At 41.4% G+C, this 22,939-nt stretch overlaps 1 protein-coding gene across 1 annotated transcript; it reads right to left on the bottom strand.

The window, feature by feature from the left end:
* Nucleotides 1-4,326: 4,326 nt before the first annotated feature.
* On the bottom strand, nucleotides 4,327-19,947 carry LOC138583912 (GA-binding protein subunit beta-2-like). Its single transcript, XM_069655975.1, has 7 exons — nucleotides 19,840-19,947; nucleotides 17,631-17,798; nucleotides 16,190-16,384; nucleotides 12,849-12,957; nucleotides 10,731-10,895; nucleotides 7,585-7,706; nucleotides 4,327-6,750 (listed from the first exon to the last, which is right to left on the bottom strand). The coding sequence occupies exons 1-7, from the start codon at nucleotides 19,945-19,947 to the stop codon at nucleotides 6,328-6,330; spliced, it is 1,290 nt and encodes a 429-aa protein (XP_069512076.1). The 3' UTR covers nucleotides 4,327-6,327.
* Between the last annotated feature and the right edge of the window lie 2,992 nt (nucleotides 19,948-22,939).

Raw genomic sequence — 22,939 nt, 5'->3', positions numbered from 1 at the left:
GCACTTGGCCAAACAAACTGTCATTGATATCATATAACAGTATGAGTACTCAAAAAGTTGCAGTTTGCAAAACAAATGCACACACTAGCCAGATCAGGATTTTTATGATGCAACACAGACTGCGTTTTTAATTAAAATTTCTCATAGCTGCAAATAAAATGCTCTGCTTGAAATAATAAATTGTGTCTGATATTTTTGCTGCAACATAATTTTAATTACCTTGTAAAAATCCTCCCAAGGCGTCTCCTCCTTCTCCCTCATTAAAAATTAACCTTATCTGCATCGTCCCCGCCCACTATGCATATTTCAGGATCCAACTCGCAAAACAAAACACGTCTCTGCCATCGTTTAATGGCAACTTGTTGAAACTTAGCTAGCTTGAAATGTAGTAATTAGTAGTAGTAACATAAACGTTAGTAGTCAGTTGTGAGTCTGCAAATATTACGATGACAGTTACAGCTGGCTCGCGCATCGCTGAAGTGGTTGCCATAGGTTACACATACTGATATGCATAGCGTCATCCCGTCCATTAACGGGATTGGCTCCTTAGGTTTGTGACGTCTCAAACCTGCCAATCTGAAAACGTGTTGTTCCGCCTGTCCTTGGTACACTGCAGTTTAAAAGCGGACAGGCCCAGCCATGGAGATGACTGCTGATGTTGTCCCTGATATGTCTTGTAGCACATGAAGAACACCACATGATGTTTACAAGGTTAATGACGATACATCCAGTAGTTTTCATGACATTTGACTAAAAAAACACCTCATGTTGGTGCAAGAAGAGAAGTCTGATGATCACTGAATGCAGAAGGATTGATTCTCCGAGGCCTTTAATACCAAACGTTTCATGCATCCCTGCTGCAGTTGGAGATATTTCTATAGTGGACTTACACATCCACACTGCCTTCCCAGGAGCCCTGCTGCTAGTGATAGTGGCTAAAAATAGAAATTACCACAGTTGAATTAACACCTTACAGGCATCTAAACAATATAAGCCTCACAATGCAAGCGACTGTTCTCTTGTACTGGACTGTATAAGGCGGGTAGTTTTTAAGCAACCTTATGAAAGCAAAACTGAAAGGGGAAAAAAAATCTACACTGATTCCAAAGTAGCCGCGGACTCTAGCAGGCGGTCTCCTCAGGCAGGTCGTCCTGAGCTTCGGGCCCTCACAGATGAGGTGCTATCACTCCTGGTCTCTCTTTGGCAGCCGGAGGGCCCCTGCCAGGTGATCTCAGGCTGTGTGAGAGCTCAAACAGCCTTCAAAGCGCTCTAACATTGCAAGGATCCTGGACATCAAGTGCTTTAAAGGCTCAAATTTTCAGTTTTGAAAATTACAGGCAGCCTGAGTGAGGAGGATAAACGGGAGGGGGACGTGAACCCGTCTCCTACGCCTCCCGCCTCCTCCTAACCCCCTGAATCTGCTCTGTCAGATTCCTGTCAGACACAATCTGCTTGCGTCCTCAGAGCACATCAGAGGAGGAGAGCTCTCACTCCCACTGAGACATTTTGTTCCCACACTTTCAAGGGTTTTACAAACAGAGAGCTGAGTGCAAACATTTTTCACCACAGTGTCCAACTGCTGGCCACTGGGAGCTGCCCAGTATAATCACAGTCACTGCTGGAGAGCTTCAGCCTGAATGCTTCCTGAGGCTGCAGCACAGAGAATGTGGACACTCTACATAATTTAACGTGCTCATGATAATTAGGAAGTGTCTTTTTGAAAATATTCTAGATGTTAATTATCTTTATGAACATTTTATGTCTGTTTCTGATGCACTGTACAAAAGCAATATCAGCCAGGTATTCAGAGCACCTGGCTGATACACACAGTGAAAAGTCCCAGTGATGTTGTTCTCTGTATCACCACATGTGAACTGTTTCCCAATCCAGGGGCTGCAGCCTTCGAAGGATGCGGTCCACAGAGGATGCGCCATTAAAGTCGAACTGAAATGAGACGGTCTGGTCTACGGAGGATTTCCTGTATGCGTCACCAGCTGCTTCTGCCCTTACCCTTGCGTCACCTAGCAACAGGTAGCTAGCGGGCTAACTAGCTAGTATAACTAACGTCATGTAACTCAACTTGTTTTTTAAGATAATTTGTTAAATATGTGTATCGTAGCTATTCGAGTTGAAGCCAAAAACTTGGACATTTAAAAGTGTATTCTTCAGCCGCATAAGAGTCCAACATCTCGTTTGAATTGATGCGCAATTGATCTCGGAATATGTTGGGCCGCGAAGGATGCACCCGATGGATGTGAAATGGAGGACTCATTTGTCGGCTGCATCTGAAGGAGTCTAAGTGGGACAGCCTTCGATGCACCGCTGTGACGCCTTCGAGGGCTGCAGCCCCTGGATGGGGACACGGCTATGGCCTCTTGTCCAATCAGATCACTTGGTCAGAACTAACTGTTGTATAAAAGCAAACGTCTCATTCATAATTAAAGAGTACATGCAATATTTTATTTCACTTTCCAATCTGCTCTGGTGACCAATACTTATTTTTTGCACAGGAATAACATAAGAAAAACATATTTTTTACTTTGAAGGTGCCTTTTATTGCCTTGAGAAATAAAATGACATTATTCCAGATTGCAAAAATAAAACATTTAATTTCATCCATATTAACAGACTTCCATGAAGTTTGGGGACTCACAAGATTCAGAATGGTCTCAACCAAAACAGCAGAGACAGAGGAGTGTTCATGACTTTTAAAGCCACTTCACACTCTGCAGCTATGGGCTGCACAAACATGGTGGATAATCAAATATAATGGGTCTAGATGTTTCTATGAGGCAACTCCACTGACATTTGAGTTTGAACTCAGACAGCGATTACAAATCCAAAGGCTGTTCTGGCCTACATTTACTAAACTAACATCATTCCTGAGTTTGTGCCGCAGGCTTTCTGTTACACATTTGTTTTCTCCGAGTCAAACTAAGATTACTTTGGTTACATCACTATGACAAAACTTTGTGTCAGTGTTTTAACAGGCTTACTAGTTTTTCTGATGACTGCAGTAGTGAAGTAACTCATGAAGTTTAAAATCCCCTTTAAGAGATTCAGTCAAGTTCAGGTATTTCCTTGAAGTCCGATTCTTGTGACTGCTTATGCAAAGCCTTCAAAGGACCCGTGTAAGACTTAGAGGAATCTTTTGGCAGAAACAAAATTTCATTCAAAATACTTTTCTGTTTTAGACTATTCTCTCTCTTATTAAAACTCACTTTTATAGACTTGCTTTTATGTGATGTCATCTTCTTATTGGCTCTTATTTATCGTTTTAAAATGTTATTTCACCTTTTTTTTACTTTTCCATCTTTGATAGCTTTTCTTACTTTGATCTCTTTCGTTGCTTTTACAGCTTTTATTTCTTTTTGCTTCTTTTCTTTTGTCTCTTTTAGTTATTTCATTTCATTTACTCTTTCTACTTCTTTCTGCTTTGTCCCCTCGGTCTTTGTTGTGTGGGTTCTCCTGTTGGCCATTGGGTTTCGTGCTTTGCTTATTTTTGTGATTTGCTTTGCTGTAAAAGCACTTTGTAAACTCTTGTTTTTCAAGGTACTATATAACTTATAGCACCTTTAAGTTAGTATTAATATTGTTATTTAGGCCTTTTGCCTTTATTAGATAGGACAGTGAAGAGTCACAGGAAATATGCGGAGAAGAGAGTGGGGATGACATGCACCAACGGGCCACGAGTCGGCATGGGGCCCACGTCTGATGAGTTGAGGACGTTGCCTCTGTAAGTGGGGCCTCTGCTCTACCAACTGAGCTAAGCTGGTGCCTTCAAAGTATGTTTTTTTTTTTTTTTCGTATTTACTCATATGTAAAGTATAGTATTTATTAGTATAAGAACTGTTATGTTTCTATTATGGGCTGCATGGTGGTGCAGTGGTTTGTGCTGTTGCCTCACAACTAGAAGGTTCCTTCCGGTTCCTTCCGGATCTGTCCGGGTCGGCAGCCTGCTAGAGTCGCTCCTCGTCATCTTGTGTCTTGTATTTATTGTATTGTAGATAACTATTGTAATATTGATTTTCTTTTAGGCACCGTCTCTTTTGCATTAACACAAACATGTTTTATTTTCGCTTATATTTGAGATGTTTTTTGTATTTCTCTAGTTTTGTACTGTATTTCTGGCTCTATCATTTCCTTCAGGATTTATAAAGTTCTATCTTATCTTAGTTCGAATGCTGGTTTAGAAGTAGTGGGCCTTTCTGTGTGGAGTCTGCATGTTCTCCCCGTGCATGCGTGGGCTCTCTCCAGGTACTCCGGCTTCCTCCCACAGTCCAAAGACATGCTCGTTAGCTTCATTGGTGACTCTAAATTGCCCGTAGGTGTGAATATAAGCGTGAAAGTTTGTCTGTCTCTGTGTGTCAGCCCTGTGATTGACTGGTGATCAGTCCAGGTGTAACTCCACCTCTCGCCCAATGACAGCTGGGATAGGCTCCAGCACACCCAACAGGATAAGCGGTATAGATAAAAGATGTATGGATGGATGTTTTCATTACCTTACACCACCATGCTTCTACAGTAGCCCAGAACGGAGAAAGGGCTTTTGCATTTTCTTGCAAGTTTCGTGTCCACCGTAGTCTCTCCTACACGCTTATAATTTGGTTGCAATCTGCATCCTCACCACTAGATGCCACTATATCCTACTTACTGCTGCTTTAAGGGCAAATATGTAAACACATGTAAGAGATGGCGTAAATAAAGAGACGGCAGGCGGCAAAATAAGTGGAAACAAACAATTTAATTAGTTATTTATGACTTAGCTTACTGACTGGGTTAAACTTTCTATTGGCAACTTAACCGAACGTTATTGGCTCAAAATCTCTAACCTGCTCTTTAACTTGTCCTGGTTGAGAATGGCACTAATGCATGAAAACTGTAATGTAATTTGTAGACAAATAAGTCAGATCTTGTTGTAATTCACATTAAACCAATAATATTACAGAGTAAAATAACTATGGCTGCCGGCTGAGCAGTTCAAGAGGCTCCTCTATAAACATAACAACTTTGATTCCCTGAAAAGATAAGGTGCCCGTCAGCTGCCGTGCATCGTGTTGAATTGTCCTTGAGCCTGACACTGAGCCTGTATCTGCTCTCTGTAGGTCACCCTGGATAAGAGAGAGCATGAAGTGCTCTTACTGTAATTGCTTCATGATTATCTTTGCCCGCACTGTGCTGAGAAACATTCAGCGAGTGACGCATCCGAGTCTGACCGTTAACCTCGCCACAAATCCGGTCTGACTGAACGATGTAAACACAGAAATACTCGAAAAATACAACACAGAAAAGTGAACAAAGAGAAGCTCAAGAGGAAGAAGAGTGCTACGGTTTTCAGTTACAACAACCGTCACCATAGCAAAGGCGGCTGAAGGTTGTTACCGTTTTGGTGTCATGCTCCTCGACTGAGCGGAAAACTTACATTTGCATCAACATTTGACCTATTAAAGCATCACAATTCAATATTTTTCAAAATTACAATTATCTTTTGAAGAATATTTGTGTGTTTTTCCCCCCTTAACCAACCAGTAATCACTGATTTGTCCGCCCCGTCTGCTGCAGCAACTTAACCTTTGTCGAGTCAAAGACGTACGCAGACTAACAAGTTGTTATATCTATAAGCCCAATTACAACAACCCAGCTGCATCAGTTTCCTCCACACTTGTTGCCTCTTCATGACCAATTTGTCTCTTTTTTTTCTAGCTCTAATACAGCAAGATGATGTCCCCAATTTCATTCCTGCATATATATAATTGCCTAATCTTCTGTTTACAATGACATAAAACGCTCCAACAGCTTGTGGCGACATTCTGCACGGACGTGTTCACAAAACAATTTCTTGCAGCTGTAAGTATAACCTTTAAATAAGAGTGAGGGTCATTAATGTAACTGTCAGGGTGTGCATCTACCCCAGATGCCTAAGCAACTATGTGGCTCACATTCCTATAATTACTGCATATTTAACCTTCAGTATAGTATTGTAGCGGACATGTTTCTAACCTTGCTTGTGACCGAAGTATACTGCAAAAATCTGGCAGGCTTATTTTGCAGTTTCTTTGGGTAATCACGTCTCCTCTTGTGCTCTTAAAACGTTTGTAAATGGCTCCAAAAATAGTGAATTGTGGGAAAATGTTTGAGTGTTACAGTAATAACTCGGCTGGGACTCTGGCCGTGAAAATCCAGATAATCCTAGAGCTCAGAGATTCAGTGGATCCATGATGTCCACCATTTCCTCTGCTTGTGTGCAACCAACCAATTTCTTCTTCAAACTAAAGTCCACTTTAAGTTTTGCAGTATGAAAAGTTGCACATGTACAAAAGTCTGCTGCTAGTGTCTGCGTCGCCCTCTGCCTCTCCGTCTCCCTCTGCCGTGGCCTCGCAAAGAGGGAGAACACTTGTCTGTGTCCTCTGCACCATCGACCTCCACATCCTCCTCCTCTTCCTCAGTCTTTTTCCCCTCCCCTTCTTCCGACTCTCTCGTCGCAGCTTCCTCTGCCGTCTCCAGCCGCTCCTCCACCTCCTCCTCGTCCTGCTTCACAGAAACGCCTCCACTTAAGCTAATGTTCGCAGCAGGGATGCCATTGCTGACGTTGCTGATGCTGGCGTTACTCGTGGCGATGGCCTGCTCAAGTTTGAGGCGGTACTGCTCGGCCTCCTGCTCCTTCTGCAGAAGCTGCTGCTGGTACTCGCGGGCTTTAAGGTTGGCTTCCTGCAGCTGCCGCTCCAGCTGCTCGCGACTTTCTTTGACCTTCTGGAAATAAAACAGATTAGTTTTTAAAGCACCAAATGAAGATACTTCTTTTCTAAGTGTCTAATCACTATTCAGTTTGCCTCGAGTGAAATGGAATTAAACACCAGCAGTTTGCTTTAGCTTTGTTCAAGTGGATAATATTAAGATAATCCTTTATTGATCCCTATTAAAAGGACTGTTTGCTCTGCGTTTTGTTGTGTAACAAATGTCTTCATGATTTGTACGTCTAAATTATGTAGCTGCTGTGAGAGAGTGAAAAGTTGGAGACTCTGAACTTTGCTTATTTCAAGCTGATGACAAACTAGACAGAATTATCAGTAAAAGTGTTTTAATGTTGATTCCCATGAGTCAAACTAACAACGTGTCAGAATGCAAGCTTCCAGCTATTAAACCACATTTATATGCGTTGGAAATATTCCCACTTTTATGACTTACAAACACCTACAGCATCCGACAACTGAAGATATTGTATGATTGCAGAGTTGGCTGTGTGTGGGCGTTGAACAATGTAGCACTGCATCCAATAAATTTGCATTTCATTACTTTGAATGACAAAGTTTTGCTGATGTAAAGCGGCCATTTTTGTTACTTTCTTTAGGTTGTTTATGTTCGACTAAGAGCCCAGTGGATATATGGGAACTTTCCTTATCAGGTTGCACTTACAGGGAATTCACTTCAGGTGTAATGTACTAAAATATGTGCTGCAACAAAATATACATCCAGAAGCTACTGCAGCAACTTACAGACAGTAATCTTTTGCAGCTGTCACAAAGTAATCCTGTTAAAAAAGTCATGAGATAAAGGTTTAAAGTTGACATGTTCTTCCCGGCTTACCTTGTCTTTTAGGCTGATGTGATTGGCTGCAGGGTCTGTCTTCCTCTTGCGTGAGGGCGAAGGCTGCTGAGTCTCCTCTAACATCACTTCCTGTGTCACTGTGCTGGCTGGTAAAGCCACCACTGCAACCGCAAAACAGAGAAGGGTCTTGAGCAAAATCAGAGCTGTGATGAGCTTTGTGCTTTCTTGTTTTGCTTGTGTTGTGGTCTCTGAAGGTGTGTGAGTGGGCGTGTGTATGTTTGCACAATGCTGTCACAACACTAGGAGTAGATCTATGTCTGCTTCACTTACACCAGCACAATCCTACAATCTGGACTCTGTGTTTCAGGTGTGGTATTACTGCAGGCACAGTGTTACACTGGACATTTGCGATGTGCGAAAATCACTACATTTTTGTGTGATTTATTTGACAGGCTGACTATAAGTATGGATTTAAACCAAGTCCATTAGACACAGAGCTCTGTCTCTTTAGCAAACTTCAAACTAAGTCAGAGCTCCAGATAATTCACTGATACAGCTCCTGCTGTTTCCAGAAGGTGTACTGCATTACCTCCGTGGTTGCATCCCCCCCTTCTACAGTATATATAAAAGATGTTATCAGATTTTAGAAGGCACACACTGTTGTGTTACTATTTGCTCCATTCTGATGCTAATCTAAGATATCTCCCTGAAGGGACCTCACAGATGCTGACGTAATATAAGCCAGTGATGTGAGGCCACATTCTTTAAAGCAGTGGTGTTTTTCCTCTCCTCTTTTTGCCTCTCAGCTATACCATCTTTTCCCCCTGCGTTTGTAGTGAGTGGTATGATATAAGAGCAGTGTGTCTACTTGGTTACGGAGGTGCTTGTCACTGCCTCTGATAGCATTGTTTCCGAGGTTGCCAAGTGCATTGGATCCCTTTCTTCTTCCGTGGAATCAAATCTCAAAAATCTTGGTGTCATATCTGATCAGGCGATGCTCCTTGATCAAGGCATTAACCCGTTCATGTTTCTTTTACTTAAGAAACATTGCCAAACTAAAAAGTGTTAGAGATGCTTATTCATGCTTTTGTTTCTCCCAGCTCGACTACTGCAGCTCCCCTTTTCACCTGCCTCCGTATGGCCTCCCTCGCCCGTCTACAGATGGTCCAGAATGTTGCTGCAAGAGTGTAGACTAGGTCCAGCAGGTCAACTCCCATTACACCCATCTTATTTTCCTTACATAGGCTTCCAGTTAAATTCTGAATTCATTCTAAGGTTTTCATTTATCAAGCCCTGCATGACCAGGCACCTGTGTACATCTCTGACCTGCTCCATCCCTACATCACCAGTAGATCCCTCAGCTCTTCTGAGCAGGGACTACCTGTCGTCCCTCGTGTCCGACTGAAAACAGAAGGTGATCGTGCCTTTGAAGTTGTAGCTGCGACACTTCCTGAGTAAATAAGCTTTGCATTTTCTACTGATGCTTTTAAAAAGTAGCTAAAGACGCATTTTTACATTGGCTTTGAATTTGATTACAGTACTTTGAGAGTATGTACTTAATAGTATTTGTTTTGCTATATTAATATAGTTTTCATTCATTCATATTATTATTATAGACCACAGTCTTAATAAATCAAAATAAGTAGGAATGTCTGTTTCACTGTTTTTTAATCGCTGCACACATCCGTACCCTTAGCCAACATTAATTAACTGATTCCCTGGGGACCCCGTCTCCTAAATATAATGTCTTTAATTTATCACATACTTTTTTAAAGTAATAATCTGGAAGATTTTCATTTAAATAAATGTCTGTAAAGTCTCTATCTATCGCTGAATGAGGTAACACAATGGTGACTGAGCCTATGGCCCACTGATGAAAGCCTGCAGTTTTACAGACTGGGTGTCTGTGGCAACTTTCGCGGACAAAATCCAAAGCGATGCCCAGTTAGTGACGCATTTTCCATCAGCCAGCAGTGGTTGGTCTGCCAGAGAGGGTAGGCGGAGCTAAGCGGCTGCTTTTCCGCTCTCTGCAAGTGTTGCGAGTAAACAGTAATCTACTATGGCTGAAAAAGAAACAAACTCGACGCTCAGATGAAGGCAAACAATCTAAAAAGGAAAGCGACCGTCAGCGAAGGAAATCAAAAGCCAACCGTGGACGTCACAAATGCGACACTGTCTGGATATCTGGGAAGTGTGCTCCTGTAATAACAGTTTATCGCCATAGGTGCTGCCAAAGAGAACGAAACTGAGATCTTCAAGATTACCACTTTAACAAGGGTATAAAGTCTGGAGCCTATCCGAACTGTCAATGGGCGAGAGGCTGGGTACACCCTGGACTGATCGCCAGTCAATCACAGGGCTGACACATAGAGACAGACAACTTTAGAGTCACTACTTAACCTGATGAGCATGTCTGTGGACTGTGGGAGAGAGGACAGAGGGAACCCAGGGGGAGAACATGCAAACTCGACACAGACAAGCCCCCTGGTCCCAACTGGGAAAAAACACAGCAGATGCTTCTTAGATGACTTCCTATATACCCCAGAAAAAATCATGTCTTACATGATGTATTTTTAGGGTCTGGGTGCATGGAAACATTTCCTCTATTAACTGCAGACTCTCTGTATCTTCAGTTGTTTTGTTCGTGCACGTTCAAAATCATACGTACATTATTTAGTTTCTGAGAGACCTGGGAAGTAAAAAGGTCTCTGTGATATTTGGACTTATTACAGAATGGACAATCCTCACTAGACCTCCAAAATGTCAAACAGTCTCAAGTCGCTGATGTTTGGTATTTTCTCCCATCACATATAAACCCATTAAATCTGCAGCCTTTTGCCATTTACAGTGTTATGAGTTCAGGAAGTGTTCTGAGGTTTTACACAAGTCATGTTTGAATTCAAGAAACAAGTAAACACAAACTGCAATGTCATCTTGTGGTTGTCTGGAAAAGCCCCAGCAGGTAATACGCCTTTACAGAGCCTCTGTTTTGTGTTTCTGTGTGCAACTTCTGCAGAATATTAACATCTTGCTGATTACTATTGTGTGCATGGTTCCTTTTGTTAGTACATGGCTCCTTTTTCTGAAGCTATCTGCAATCACAACGTCAGTGGCAGTGATTCCCTTCTCTCTGTCAGGTCGTGATCAGTGTTGGATTGTACTGAGCACGTGTGTTGCCTACTCACTCTGCTGCCCCTGCAGGGTGACGATGAACTGCTGGCCCAGGGCCGCTGGCTGCAGGCTGCCATGTTGGTCCGTCACTATGGTAATGACCCTCTGTCCACCGTCGCCCACCACATGCTGGAAGGTTGTTTCCATCGACTCGGCAGCCATGGCGTCCTCAGACTTGCCTGAAGACAACAGTTGGCTTGTTATGTTAGATAACAGGCGAGGACGACTCAGACATGATGCTGCTGAGGGCCAGAATGTTACAGAATCACAGAGACGGAAAAAAGGATTACATTTTACACATGTTAAGGTTGCTATATACGAGATAGAAGCCTCCTTCGGTATGTGTTTTCTTCCAAAGCTCTCCTTTTGGTAGCCGTAATGGCTGCTTGTGCACGTAACGGCCTGTAAGTCCCCTTGACACTACTGGCCCTCCCTGGATTTATATCAGACAAAGAGTGCGTCAATGACCTTCCACAAAGCACTGCAAAAGCAAGATGATGGAATGAAGCATTCAACTGGATTAATATTAAAACCATCGACCTTTATCAGAGGTGGAAGTAATCGAGTAGCTTTTTCAAGTCAGTAATTTTACTTTTACTTAAGTTTGTTTTAAATTAAGTAAAGTGATTTGCTACATTTGTACATTCATCCATTACTGAGTAAGATATTTATCTATGGATTTTGCGAGTTAGAAAGATAAACTGACTTGGACCAGACACCAATAGAATGCATCGCATCAAAAACAGGCCAATCAGATTACAGTGTCATGCATCGCGACAAAACAGCGGCGCCAGAGTTTTTTGTTTAACCAGAAACAGCTGTTAGATCGCTCTGTTCAAAGCCACCAGACTCCATTAACAAAAACAGTAATTTTATCTCGCAGAACCTGGGACTTGCTAGTCTACCGCTGCCTTGTTACGCGTCGTAACACACGTTAGTTTGGAACCGAACTAACCCTTTAAAACACCAAACAATAACACAAACAAACTAACAGATGGAGGCAGCGGTGGACCAGCAACTCCCGTGTTCTGCGAGGTAAAATTATTGTTTTTGTCAATGGAGTCTGGTGGCAATGAAGAGGGCCAGGTTTGACAAGTTTCATTTCATTTAATTAGCATAGGATGCAGGTCACTAGCGTTAACAGGAATAGCTAGTAAACTAATAAATACGTTAGATGAATTGACTTTTCTCTGCAGATCTGAGAAAGAGCTTCTTACAAGCAACTGCATCTCCCCAGTTCTGCATATTGCAAACATTTACAAGGCTCAAGGTTCGGTTATAGACCGATTTGGTGGGTTTACCTTTGTTTCCGTCCAGTTTTAATAAAGAGTGTTTTACTATGATCTGCATGTGAAAATGTATGTTTTTTTCAATGAGGTCTGGTGGCTTTTAGGAGATCAACACCTGACATTTTCTTGTTAGGGGGAGCTCAGTCAGATAACTCCTGTGTTATAGCTTGTGTTTTGGCGTCTCGGCTCTGACCTCATCACTCCTCGCAGATTTATTTTACATGCAGAAATTTGAGATAATATCGTAAAGCCGGAGCCTGCAGGTGGATGCTCGGGTGTTGGTGGGGCTGAAAGTATGAGCGCAGTACTGGTGCAGGGCAGCAGTAGCAATGACAGAGCAGAGGGAGAGACGCGAAATCCTGCAGCTTAAATAGACGCCAAACTGGGAGGAAGTGTTTGTCGTGTGTATGTCGTATATAAACATTAAAAAAATATCTTAATTGGTTGGACAGGAATAAGAGAAACATGGAAGGATGTATAAGGAGAGAATGGGCGATAAACCTTTTGGTTTGTTCGCTGTGCTTTCTCCCTTTTCCAGTTCCATTCATTGGTCATCAGTCCATTTTCTCTATATCAGGCACAATGTTTAAAGTTCTGAAGCTGTCAAACATATCTTTTTCTCTCCTAGATAGTGGCTTCTCATCCAGGTGTTTGTTTGTTGTCAGATATGATTTTGTGTCTCCAGGGATAACACGTCCCCTGAGATTTCTTTATCCCCACCTGCACCAATTTGAATTTCCGTCCCTTCCATCTGCTTCTTATTTAACACGTCTATCACGTACTTTTTTGCACATTACATAACAGCATGTAAACACATCTGCTGGATGCATGTGTTCTCCCCACCTGCAGCGGTCCTGGCGGTGGCGACCAGCTCTGAGAGGTTGACCAGCTCACCAGTAGGGAGGATGTAGTGGGACTCTGGGTTGATGTTAACCTGGTTCTGCATCCCGTCCTGTGAACAAACATGAAGCTGTGGTTATCATGAATTATTTTTTGCAGATTAGAGTGTGAACATTTTAATTGAAACTTGTAAACTAACAGTTGCTTACATAAACTCCAGCAGTTATGTAGCAACATTAGCAGTCATTCTGAGACGTGTTTGCTTCTACCAGATAAATTAAAGTCGTAACATTTACTCTCTGTTAGCTTTGCTTTGCTCTACACCTATTCTGTGAAGAAATATCTGAGTCATTGGCCGCGAAACGCTCCAGCTAGTCGCTAACTTTGGCCTTCTGTTGTTTGGTGCCTGGCAGGTAGTGTAACGTTGGACTAGAGAGATAAAGTGGGTCTTTTGCTCAATACAGCTTCCTGCTCTCGCTGAAAACAAGACAGAGAGAGTGAACCAGAAAAAGTAAAGACGCAGGCTGTAAAACAAAACTATGAGCTGAAAGATCGGTGCAGCATCAGCAGTAATGCAGGCGTTGTAGAGCTTGGAGTAGAGCCGCTACTCCTTCGCATCGAAAGGAGCCAGTTCACGTGGTTCAGGCATCTGATGAGGATGCCTCCTGGGCGCCTCCCTGTGGAGGTTTTCTGGGCATGTCCAACTGAGAGGAAACCCTGTAGCCGGCCCAGAGTTCGCTGGAGGGATTATATATCCCATCTGGCCAGGAGGAGCTGGAAAACGTTGCTGAGGAGAGGGACGCCTGGGTCACCTTGCTTAGCCTGCTGACACCGCGACCCGACCCCAAGTAAGCGGAAGGAAAATGGATGGATGGACGGAGCTGAAAGATACCTAAATGCGCCATAAAGTTGAGCGGAACTATTGAGTGATTATTTGCTATAGGTTCATCACAATGAGCAACCCATTTCACATTACCACAAGTAGTGGTGGTGTAGGTGGTGCAGTGGTTTGCGCTGTCACCTCACAGCTAGAAGGTTCTTCGTTCAAACCCCGGTTCAGACGTAGGGGAGTGTCTGTGCAGAGTTTGCTAGTTCTCCCCCGTGCATGTGTGGTTTCCCACAGTCTTAGATTAATTTGTGACTTTGAAGTTGCCTGTAGGTTTGAGTCTGAGCATGAAAGGTTGTCTGTCTCTACCTGTCAGCTCTGTGATTGACTGGAGTTACCCTGCCTCTCGCCCAATGAGAGCTGGGAAAGGCTCTTAACAGGATAAGTGGTATAGGTAATGGATGGAAGTAGTGGTAGGATCCATTGGTCATAATAATATTAATTAAAGCCACTCTAAAATGCACAGTTGCTCCATAATCTTGAGTGAAAAGAAATCCTGTTCCTGTCATCACTACTTGTGTGAAGTGACTTCTTTTCCTAAATAAACATTCATATGCCTATTTTGAGGCAGAACGTGGTGTTTAACACTATTTCTGATGTCTCGTATTACATTTTAGATTCATGTTTAATCCAATTTAGAAAGTAACAGGCATGAAATTAAAAACTGAAACACCTTAATGTATAAAAAAACGACCAATTGTTTTCCATTTTCCTCCGTCTGAAACTCAGATAAAAGGCTTACACATGAAAGATAACACATTTGACCAGAATTACTGACTTTGGTGGACATCACTCATACAGAGCAGATAGCATCAGTGTGCTGTAATTGAAACGGGCCCTTTCAGACACAAAGTTAATTTCTATTAGAAAGTGTCGCAGCTTAACAGTTTCTCGGGCCCAAACGCCCCAGAGAATTGCAGGTGAGACTTTTCTGTTCCTCTGAAAGTGAGATATCATTTTCAGAATCATTGACGGTGTGACAGTCTTTTTTAAAATTGGCCCATTTACAGACACGCGGTTAATGGTGGATAAAGAATATGATGGTTGCTGGAGTTGTATGCTGAGGTTTAAAAGGAGTAGTTGGCTTCTTTGTTTATCCTTAATGATTAAATTCAGTGCAGCGTCGGCAATCATTCAATCTTTACGAGACCTTTTATCTGCTCAGACTTGATGAGAGAGACAAACTATGTCGTTATTTTATGGATGTTTTTGTTGCTTTATGACAAAAATTCCACTTTGAATCATTTTCTTTACAGGTTTACTTTATCCGAGGGCAGCAGTGCGTTTATATCTGATAATAATAAACACATATCATGATGTACTTATGGTGATTCAGCGCTTTCCAACGTGGAACTCAGGGGAGCGTATCATACTCATGGCCATGGTGGGTGTTTATGTTTCATAAACACGAGTCAGTGCCCTTCCCGATGCAGCCATCCTGCACAGGTCAACCAGGCTTGAGGCCCTACTATCTGTATCCTGGCTGGTCGAGAAGTCCAAGGAGAGGAGTTATCTAATGCTAACTAGATCCTCCTACGCACCACCCAAAGGCCCACACACCTCTGTTATATAAGGCCTTGGTAGCAAAGAACATTGGCCTTTTATAATCTTGTTTTTGGAAATTCTAGGTCTGCTTATTTTTGCATAATCCTTCACCACAATTGTGTTATTTTTATTATTAATTTGGATTCTTTATGTTGTCAAAGACGAGGTCTAATCCAAGCTCGTGTGAAATGGTTTCTAAATGAGGACGTGTTTGCAATATGGCTGTCTGACAGAGAGAGCCTGCACAGCCACACCGGTGAGAGTCTAACTGGAGCTTTCGCAAGTCATACTTAAAAAACATCAACCGTATTACTGAAATCACAGGAGCACTGTGCAAACACGTCTGCACCTGCAGTCTCACATTTTTGACTTCTCTTTACTTTCTCCTCCTCTTTCTGTCTCATGTTTAATCTGTTCGCCTACCCCGTTTCCCTTCTTCTTCTTCTTCCCCCTCCTTTCTGCTTCCCTCTCCTCCTAATCTCTGTCCATCTTCTTCCCTGTGTCTCTCACAAGCTCCTTCATTAGTCTCCTTGTCTTCGCAGGCTTCATCTATCTGTCCATCTCTCTTCATTTCTACCTGCTTTGGCTGAAATGTGCTCGGTCATTTTCCGTCTCCTTCTAATGTCTTTTGTTCCCTTATCTTTTTTCATAACCTTGCACCGCCAACAGAACTCGACTCGTCTCTGCTTTCATGTCCTCCTCTCTGCATGCCTCACCCTTCCTGTCTCTTTTAGATGTCTGTTCTTACAACCATCCTTTCCTTCATCAGTCCCTCTTCCTTTCTCCCCCCTCATCATCTTCACTGTCTCTTTTTCTTTCCTTTATCCCTTCCTCATATACGTCTTTATGTCTCTCAATTACTCTGTCTCTCTAATTCTGTCTGAATGTTTGTCTCTCCCCGCCGTTCATCCACCTGTAGCAGTATCATCAGCTCGGTGTTGCTGGTATCCATGGCGATGTCGAAGGGCGTCTTGTCGAACTTGCTGAGGCAGTGGACGTCTGCGCCGTACCTCAGCAGGAGCTCGGCCACCTCCCTGTGGCCGTGCTGAGCCGCCCAGTGCAGCGCCGTCATCCTCAGCATGTCTCTGGCGTTAATGTCCGCACCGCTCTGCACAGATACACGGCGCCCCCCGGTGGCGAGACAAGGAACAACACACCAAACATAGAGAAGAGGCAAGTGATGAGAGGCGATGTCTGTGACATGGCAGGTAGGGTGGAGAGTACACAATGTAACAATGCTGAAAGTAGAGAAATTTGTACATTTCAATGAGGAAATGTGTAAGTTATACCATCTCCATGAAATACTGTATGGCCAAAAGTATGAGGACAAATGTCTGGGGCTGTTTTCATTGTTTTGGCTTGATTCATCACTTCAAATGTTGCACACTTAAGGCTACAACATACCTAATATATTGTAGACCATTATGTGATTTCGGGGCTGCACCGTGGTGCAGTGGTTAGCCCTGATTCAAATCCTGGCTCGGACATAGAGGCCTTTCTGGGCCCCTATGTCTGTGTGGAGTTTAAATGTTCTCATCGTGCACGCGTGGGTTCCCTCCGGGTACTCCACAGTCCAAAGACATGCTCGTTAGGTTCACTGGTGACTTTAAAATTGCCCAGGGGTGTGAAAGTGAGCGTGAACTGTCTCTTTGTGTCAGCCCTGTGACTGACTGGTGATCAGTCCAGGGTGTAACCCCGCCTCTAGCCCAATGACAGCCGAGAAAGGCTCCAGCCCCCCCCGCCACCCTGAACAGGATATGCGGTATAGATAATGGATGAATGGATCATTTTTGTTTGGCTCTTTCCTGTTTTAACGTGCTCACTCTCCCGAGCACAAAGCCAGCTCCATAAAGAAGAAAGAACTGGGCTGGAGTCAACAGAGCTCCGTCCAAACACTTTGGGATGGACTGGAACACCGACTGTGAGCCAGGCCCGATCCAATCAGTGTTGGACTTTGCTAAGCAGACAGGTACCAACATTTGGAGGAATTAAATGTTCAGCAATCCAATAAATCGAGCTGTAATGTTCAGTTGTCCATAAACTACTTTGGCCATATAGTGTGCAACATCCTAATCTATCCAATTCTTTTTTGTGTTTATTACGAAAGAACAAGTGAAAAACAATTGTCGGCACAAGTTCTGTAATTTATTTTGTCTGTGAATTTGTTGGAAATCTAAGTTAATATTTTCCCTTTACTTTGTTTATGGCTTATGTTTTAGGTTCTTTATTGTTTCTATATGACAGATAATTACAGCTCACTTATTCATTTACGTGTAAAACAGTAATGGAATATGATCATATTGTGACAACACAATGTGATAGCAGATGCACACACAGCAGAACTCTCTCCTCACCCGCACTAACAGATCCACTACGATGGAGTGACCCTCCGAGGCGGCCATGTGAAGCGGGGTCTTGTCCACCTTGGTTCGGGCGTCCATGCTGACGCCGGCTCGCAGCAGAACCTCCGCCGTGGAGTGGTGACCGTACTGGGCTGCGAGATGCAGCGGCGACGAGCCCAGCTGGAGGAGAGAGAGGTGAAGAGAAGAAGATGTGTGAAGGAGGAGCTGGAGGAAATGAGATTTGTGAGGTGATTTTTTTATGAGGGGAGAGTTCAGTTCAGGACAGTGGGTGTTAAAATGTCGATAACAGTTCCAGGATTTAGTCCCTTGTAAGAGTAAAACTCACTTCCCATAATGCAGCTTTATAGCTTCTTCTGACAGATACCTCCTGACTTGACAAAGCTCCTCCTAAGCCGAACATTATGCAACTGCTTTCACGCGAGTCCTACTCTTCATGATGTTACATTACTTTGACATACTGGAGCCTACGTGTGCTCTAATGCAGAAATGTCAGATTTACAGTAAACACAAATTGCCAACTCAGAGAAACTTCTCACATTACTTTGTTATAACAGCTGATGTAGGACTTTGTCAAAGGCTTAATGTCGCTCCCCCTGCATCACACTGCAGCACACAAGACAGCTAATCCCCCAGTGTTGACACGCAGAGGTATAAGAAATCTAAATCTATCATCTGTTATATTCGCACAGTCACAGCTTTACTGAGGGGAGGAGTGACAAATCTGTTTCATGAGATTAATGGTTGATTTCGAGTCCATACATATGAGGGTGTTGTCAGAAAATAGCTCCTATTCCTCCCTTTACATCATATGAATGATGCATAAATCCACTGAATCATGCAGCCTTTAATACCCACTGACTCCTCTGTGTACATTTTTAAAATGTGACACACTGTCACAGATTAATAATAGAACTCCACTCTAAATCTGACTCATTTTGACACCCTTCAACCTGTTATCTGAGCTGGTATAGTAGATACAGCAGGTGGCATCAGGGAAATGGAAATTCAAACACTGCATTAGGAGTGTACACAGTGTCTGCGAGCGGTAAATTATAAATGAATGTTATATATAGAAATGATAAGAGGAGTCAGAGGAAGTGCCTGTGGATTTTTAAGCCTGTAAACATTCAAAACAATTGTTTGTTTATTCATAACTATAATATGGAGACAATAATTATCATTTTGCAGAATAATGCAAGTCATTAAATTAGAATACAATGAATGCAAAGCCCTGAACACTCCTTAAAGTCATCTTTCAGCTTCTGTGATGCTGCATTGTTTGCTGTGTCTGTAAACTGAGTTTGTTTAGATGTGTTGGTCGGACATGTCATGAAATTTAATCACCACCCGATTTATTAAAGGGTTAAAAAATATACCATCTGACATTTTTAAGACTAAATGATTAATTTATATTTAATAGGAGAATTAATTGGCAGATTATTTGTTAGTTTAAGCCCCTGACTATTCGGCCAAAACATTATTATGACTTATTCATTATTCTGAAGCAACACATGGGTGACAAGGGATGCATTGTTGACAAGCGCTGTGCTAAACTAACTTTTTTATTATGCCCAAATTACTTCTATATACATAAAAAATGTTTCCAAATTATTAAGCATTCGTTGCTGTTTTTATTATGTCCTTAAATTTGCTGCCTTAAGAGTGCCACTTTACAAGTACCTGAAGGGCTTTTAGGCAATTTGCCTTCCCTTGTAATTATATCCTCGATCGATCTATTAAAAAAATGGTATGTGCATTCAATAAAGGAAGATAAATAAATAAAGAAGAAATGTTTATAGTTTTCATAAATTAATAATATGTCACATGCAAATTTGTAAAGTGCTGAACACCTATAGCAATGTTAGGGATCTTTCTTGTTACGCCTTGCTTGTCAAATTTATTATCCTGCATGTACATGAAAATTCTGATGTTTTTACTCTTTTCAACAGAGCGCGAAAGATATGCATGAACAGGCAGACAGATAGTATATGGGTGTATTTTTTTCCTTCGGTGTCTGCTCAATATTTCTTGTCTTACAACTCTGCATGAGGCCTCAGTAATACTGTCACCCTGCTGACAAAGTCTGACACAACAATTACAGCCGACAATCTCTGCTTCTTGGCAGCACATGAGCTTTCACACTCATCTTGTTACGGATTAGGCTGAAGATTATTCCACAATTAACCCATATCAACCTCACCCAGTCTGTGGTGAAGGGAGCCCCATTGGCCATCAGAGCCTTGACATCATCGTCCTGTCCGCTTCGCACCGCATCCAGCAGCTGCTCCCCGAGATACAACAGTGACATCTGCTGGCAGGAAAATCAAACACTGTGAAGCTCTTACAGTCAGACAAGGCAGAGAGGGAGAAAACACTGGGACTGAGCACTGAATCTTTGGTGGGAAATTTTAGTATCCATGATGGTTCATATTTTAATACCGTTTGTCCTATGTTATACCAGTGCTTTTAGAAATTACCGTATGTATTCCCACAGTTTAATGTTAAAACTTTCAATGTCTGATTGTTTACTGTAGTGCTAGGATCAATAATTGACTGCACAGTCTAGGCCATCAATCAAATGTATCCACAACTATGGTGATTACAATAAAGTCATTTATCAAATAGAAATTGCAACAACTATCTTTTTCCAGTTTCTAAAAAATATGGATTTGCCGCTTTTCCCTGCTCAAATATTGTTTTAAATCGATTTTTGTTTGTTTGCTTTAACCCTGGTTTACAATTTATCTTCTTTATAACCTAATAACACAAATTTAGGCTTCTCTGTCTATCAGTCATCCAGTGGTGGTAGCATTCAGTTCCTTTACTTCAGTAAAAGTAGCAATACCACCATATAAAAATACTCTTAAACGTGGTCCCAACTAAATGTTAATACAAATATATAGTATAAGTAGAAAAAATGTATCAAGTATCTAAGACTTACAATATATTATTATTATAACACAGTAATTAATGTTAGGCCACATTTTATGTTGCAACTGGTGGAGGTGGAGGTAGTGTTTGGAAGATAAACCTTCATCATTATACTGTAATTTTGTAATTTTATGGGATGGGTTTTATATAGTTTATTCATAGTTGTATAATACAGCTGTAATTGAGTGGTAAAATATAGCACAAAATTGGGTCGGAGTAATTGTGGGAGGAAGTAAGGGAAACAAGTATTTTTATTAAAGCCACATACATTTAGCAAATGTACAAACGTATGTAGTATGTAGTTTTTACAGGTCAGCACAGCATGTCAAACAGAATTTTGAAGTTGTTTCAGAAAATTTGTCCTCAAACCTGTTGTACCCATTAATTTATATAGATATTTTGACCCCTTACGTGCCCAGGCGGTCCCCTAAGATCAGTGTATGCAGCTCTGTTGGTTGTCTTGTCTGGTAAGAAAAGGTGACAGAGCTTTTGCAGTCAGAGCCCCCAGACTGTGGAACTCTCTGCCAATCACACTAAGACAGGCCACATCTTTAGCTTCTTTTAAATCCTCTCTTAAAACCTTCTTTCACAGGAAAGCTTTCATGAAATCTTAATTTATCTTCTGTCTTTAACTGTCTTGAAATCTAATGTATCTGTCTTATTTCTGTGTTGTTTTTATCTGCTTTCATTTTACCTCTCTTCCAAGCACTTTGTAAGCTTGATAAGACAAGTGCTATATAAATAAAGTGTATTATTGTTGTTACGATTATTATTATTATTGTTATTATATAATGGAATTATGTCAGAACTGAACTCCTTGCAAAATGATGATATATAATTTTCTGTCACAGAACTGACAGTTTTTTTCTGCTCCACACGGCTTGTTGTTATAAGTTAAACAAGGTATAATAATACAAATCTCTCATAGGATAAAATACGAAGAAGACGCATGAACGATTGTTTAAAAATTAAAAAATATGTTAAGTACAGTTTGTTCCGGTGGAAGTTAGGGCTAGCAAACGAGCTATTTCCACATCCGCTAGACAGACTCCTTCAGACAACAGGAAGGGGGAGAACCCTGCTCGGATATTTATCCATTAATTCTTACATTTTAAGATATAATTCAGCATTAATATCACCACACTTCAGTCTGCTATATTTGAATTGACAACAAGCTAAGATGCTAATAGTACGAACATGCTGTTCATGTTTGTTACTCTGTTAGCTCTCATTACAATTCTATTTTTAACGCTAGCTGTAAAATAATGTATACGTTAATAATTGCATCGTGGTATACTTGCCTCAAAAAAAGACGGTGCCAAAAGAGTGTGTAGGAATTACGGGGACTTCTCTTGTGCGTTGGTTAATTGTTACACTTTCGTAACTTCTTCGTGAAACAAAATATCATTTGTGTTTATTATTTGGGGATCAAAAATGGCGGCGACATGGTTATTATTCAATAAGGAAGATTGAAACATAGGACTTCCGGTTACAAATTCCAAAATAAAAGTAACAACTGACCATATTATACAGTCTATGCAACTGACGCGCGACATAATTTTGTGGTATATACAAAAAAGCAGACCATGTAACCTGAAACCTTTACATTAGCTTGGAGAGACACATTTGGTTCCCTCTAAAGCTCTATTTAAGACACAATTAATTATAATCTTTAAAGATACCATTTGGTCATGGTGTGTTTTCCATCAGTACTAATTTTATGATTTTATTTTGAAGTTCATATCCGTTATCAGCTTGGTTGGTTTTTGTGAACTTGAGTCGGTGTGAGAATAAGAATCAAAATCAGCTTGGCCGGGTATGGTACACATACAAGAATTTGACTCCGGTGTAAATTTTCTCTCGATGTACACTTAAACATTAAAGATTAAAAATTAAACTAATATGTACAAGCCTACAAAAAACATTAATATTCGACTAGTATCTACAAGCCTGCGAAAGACAATAGTGCAAATATGATTCCAACGATGCTGAAATATGATTTTTTGTTTTTTTAAATGTACTTATGTAACAGATGGGTTAATTTACATGAGGTAGATAGTTTCCAGTATTTCCAGTAAAAAAAAACAGTGTGCATAGATTTGTGCCAGATGACGGATGACATTTACATGAACAAAATGTGGGTCAATATGATGAGATGAACAATAAACTGTCTTATTTATAGAAGACGGCAAGAACCCAAACCTTTGCTGTAACAGTTACATAAAGAGAAGCCAGTGATAGTGATGAGTTCAGGGACATGTGGTCACAACAATACACAAAAAGGTTATGATATAACAAAAGAGAAAACAACAGGCACCAAGTAAGGCTAAAAATAACTAAACCTGTAAATGTAACAAAATAAAAAAAAT

This window comes from Semicossyphus pulcher, unplaced genomic scaffold, assembly GCF_022749685.1.
Source record: "Semicossyphus pulcher isolate SPU_LCO1_2020_fin unplaced genomic scaffold, fSemPul1.0.p SCAF_9, whole genome shotgun sequence".
In the NCBI taxonomy this organism is placed as follows: Eukaryota; Metazoa; Chordata; class Actinopteri; order Labriformes; family Labridae; genus Semicossyphus; species Semicossyphus pulcher.
This window is presented reverse-complemented; position numbering and strand designations above follow the sequence as displayed.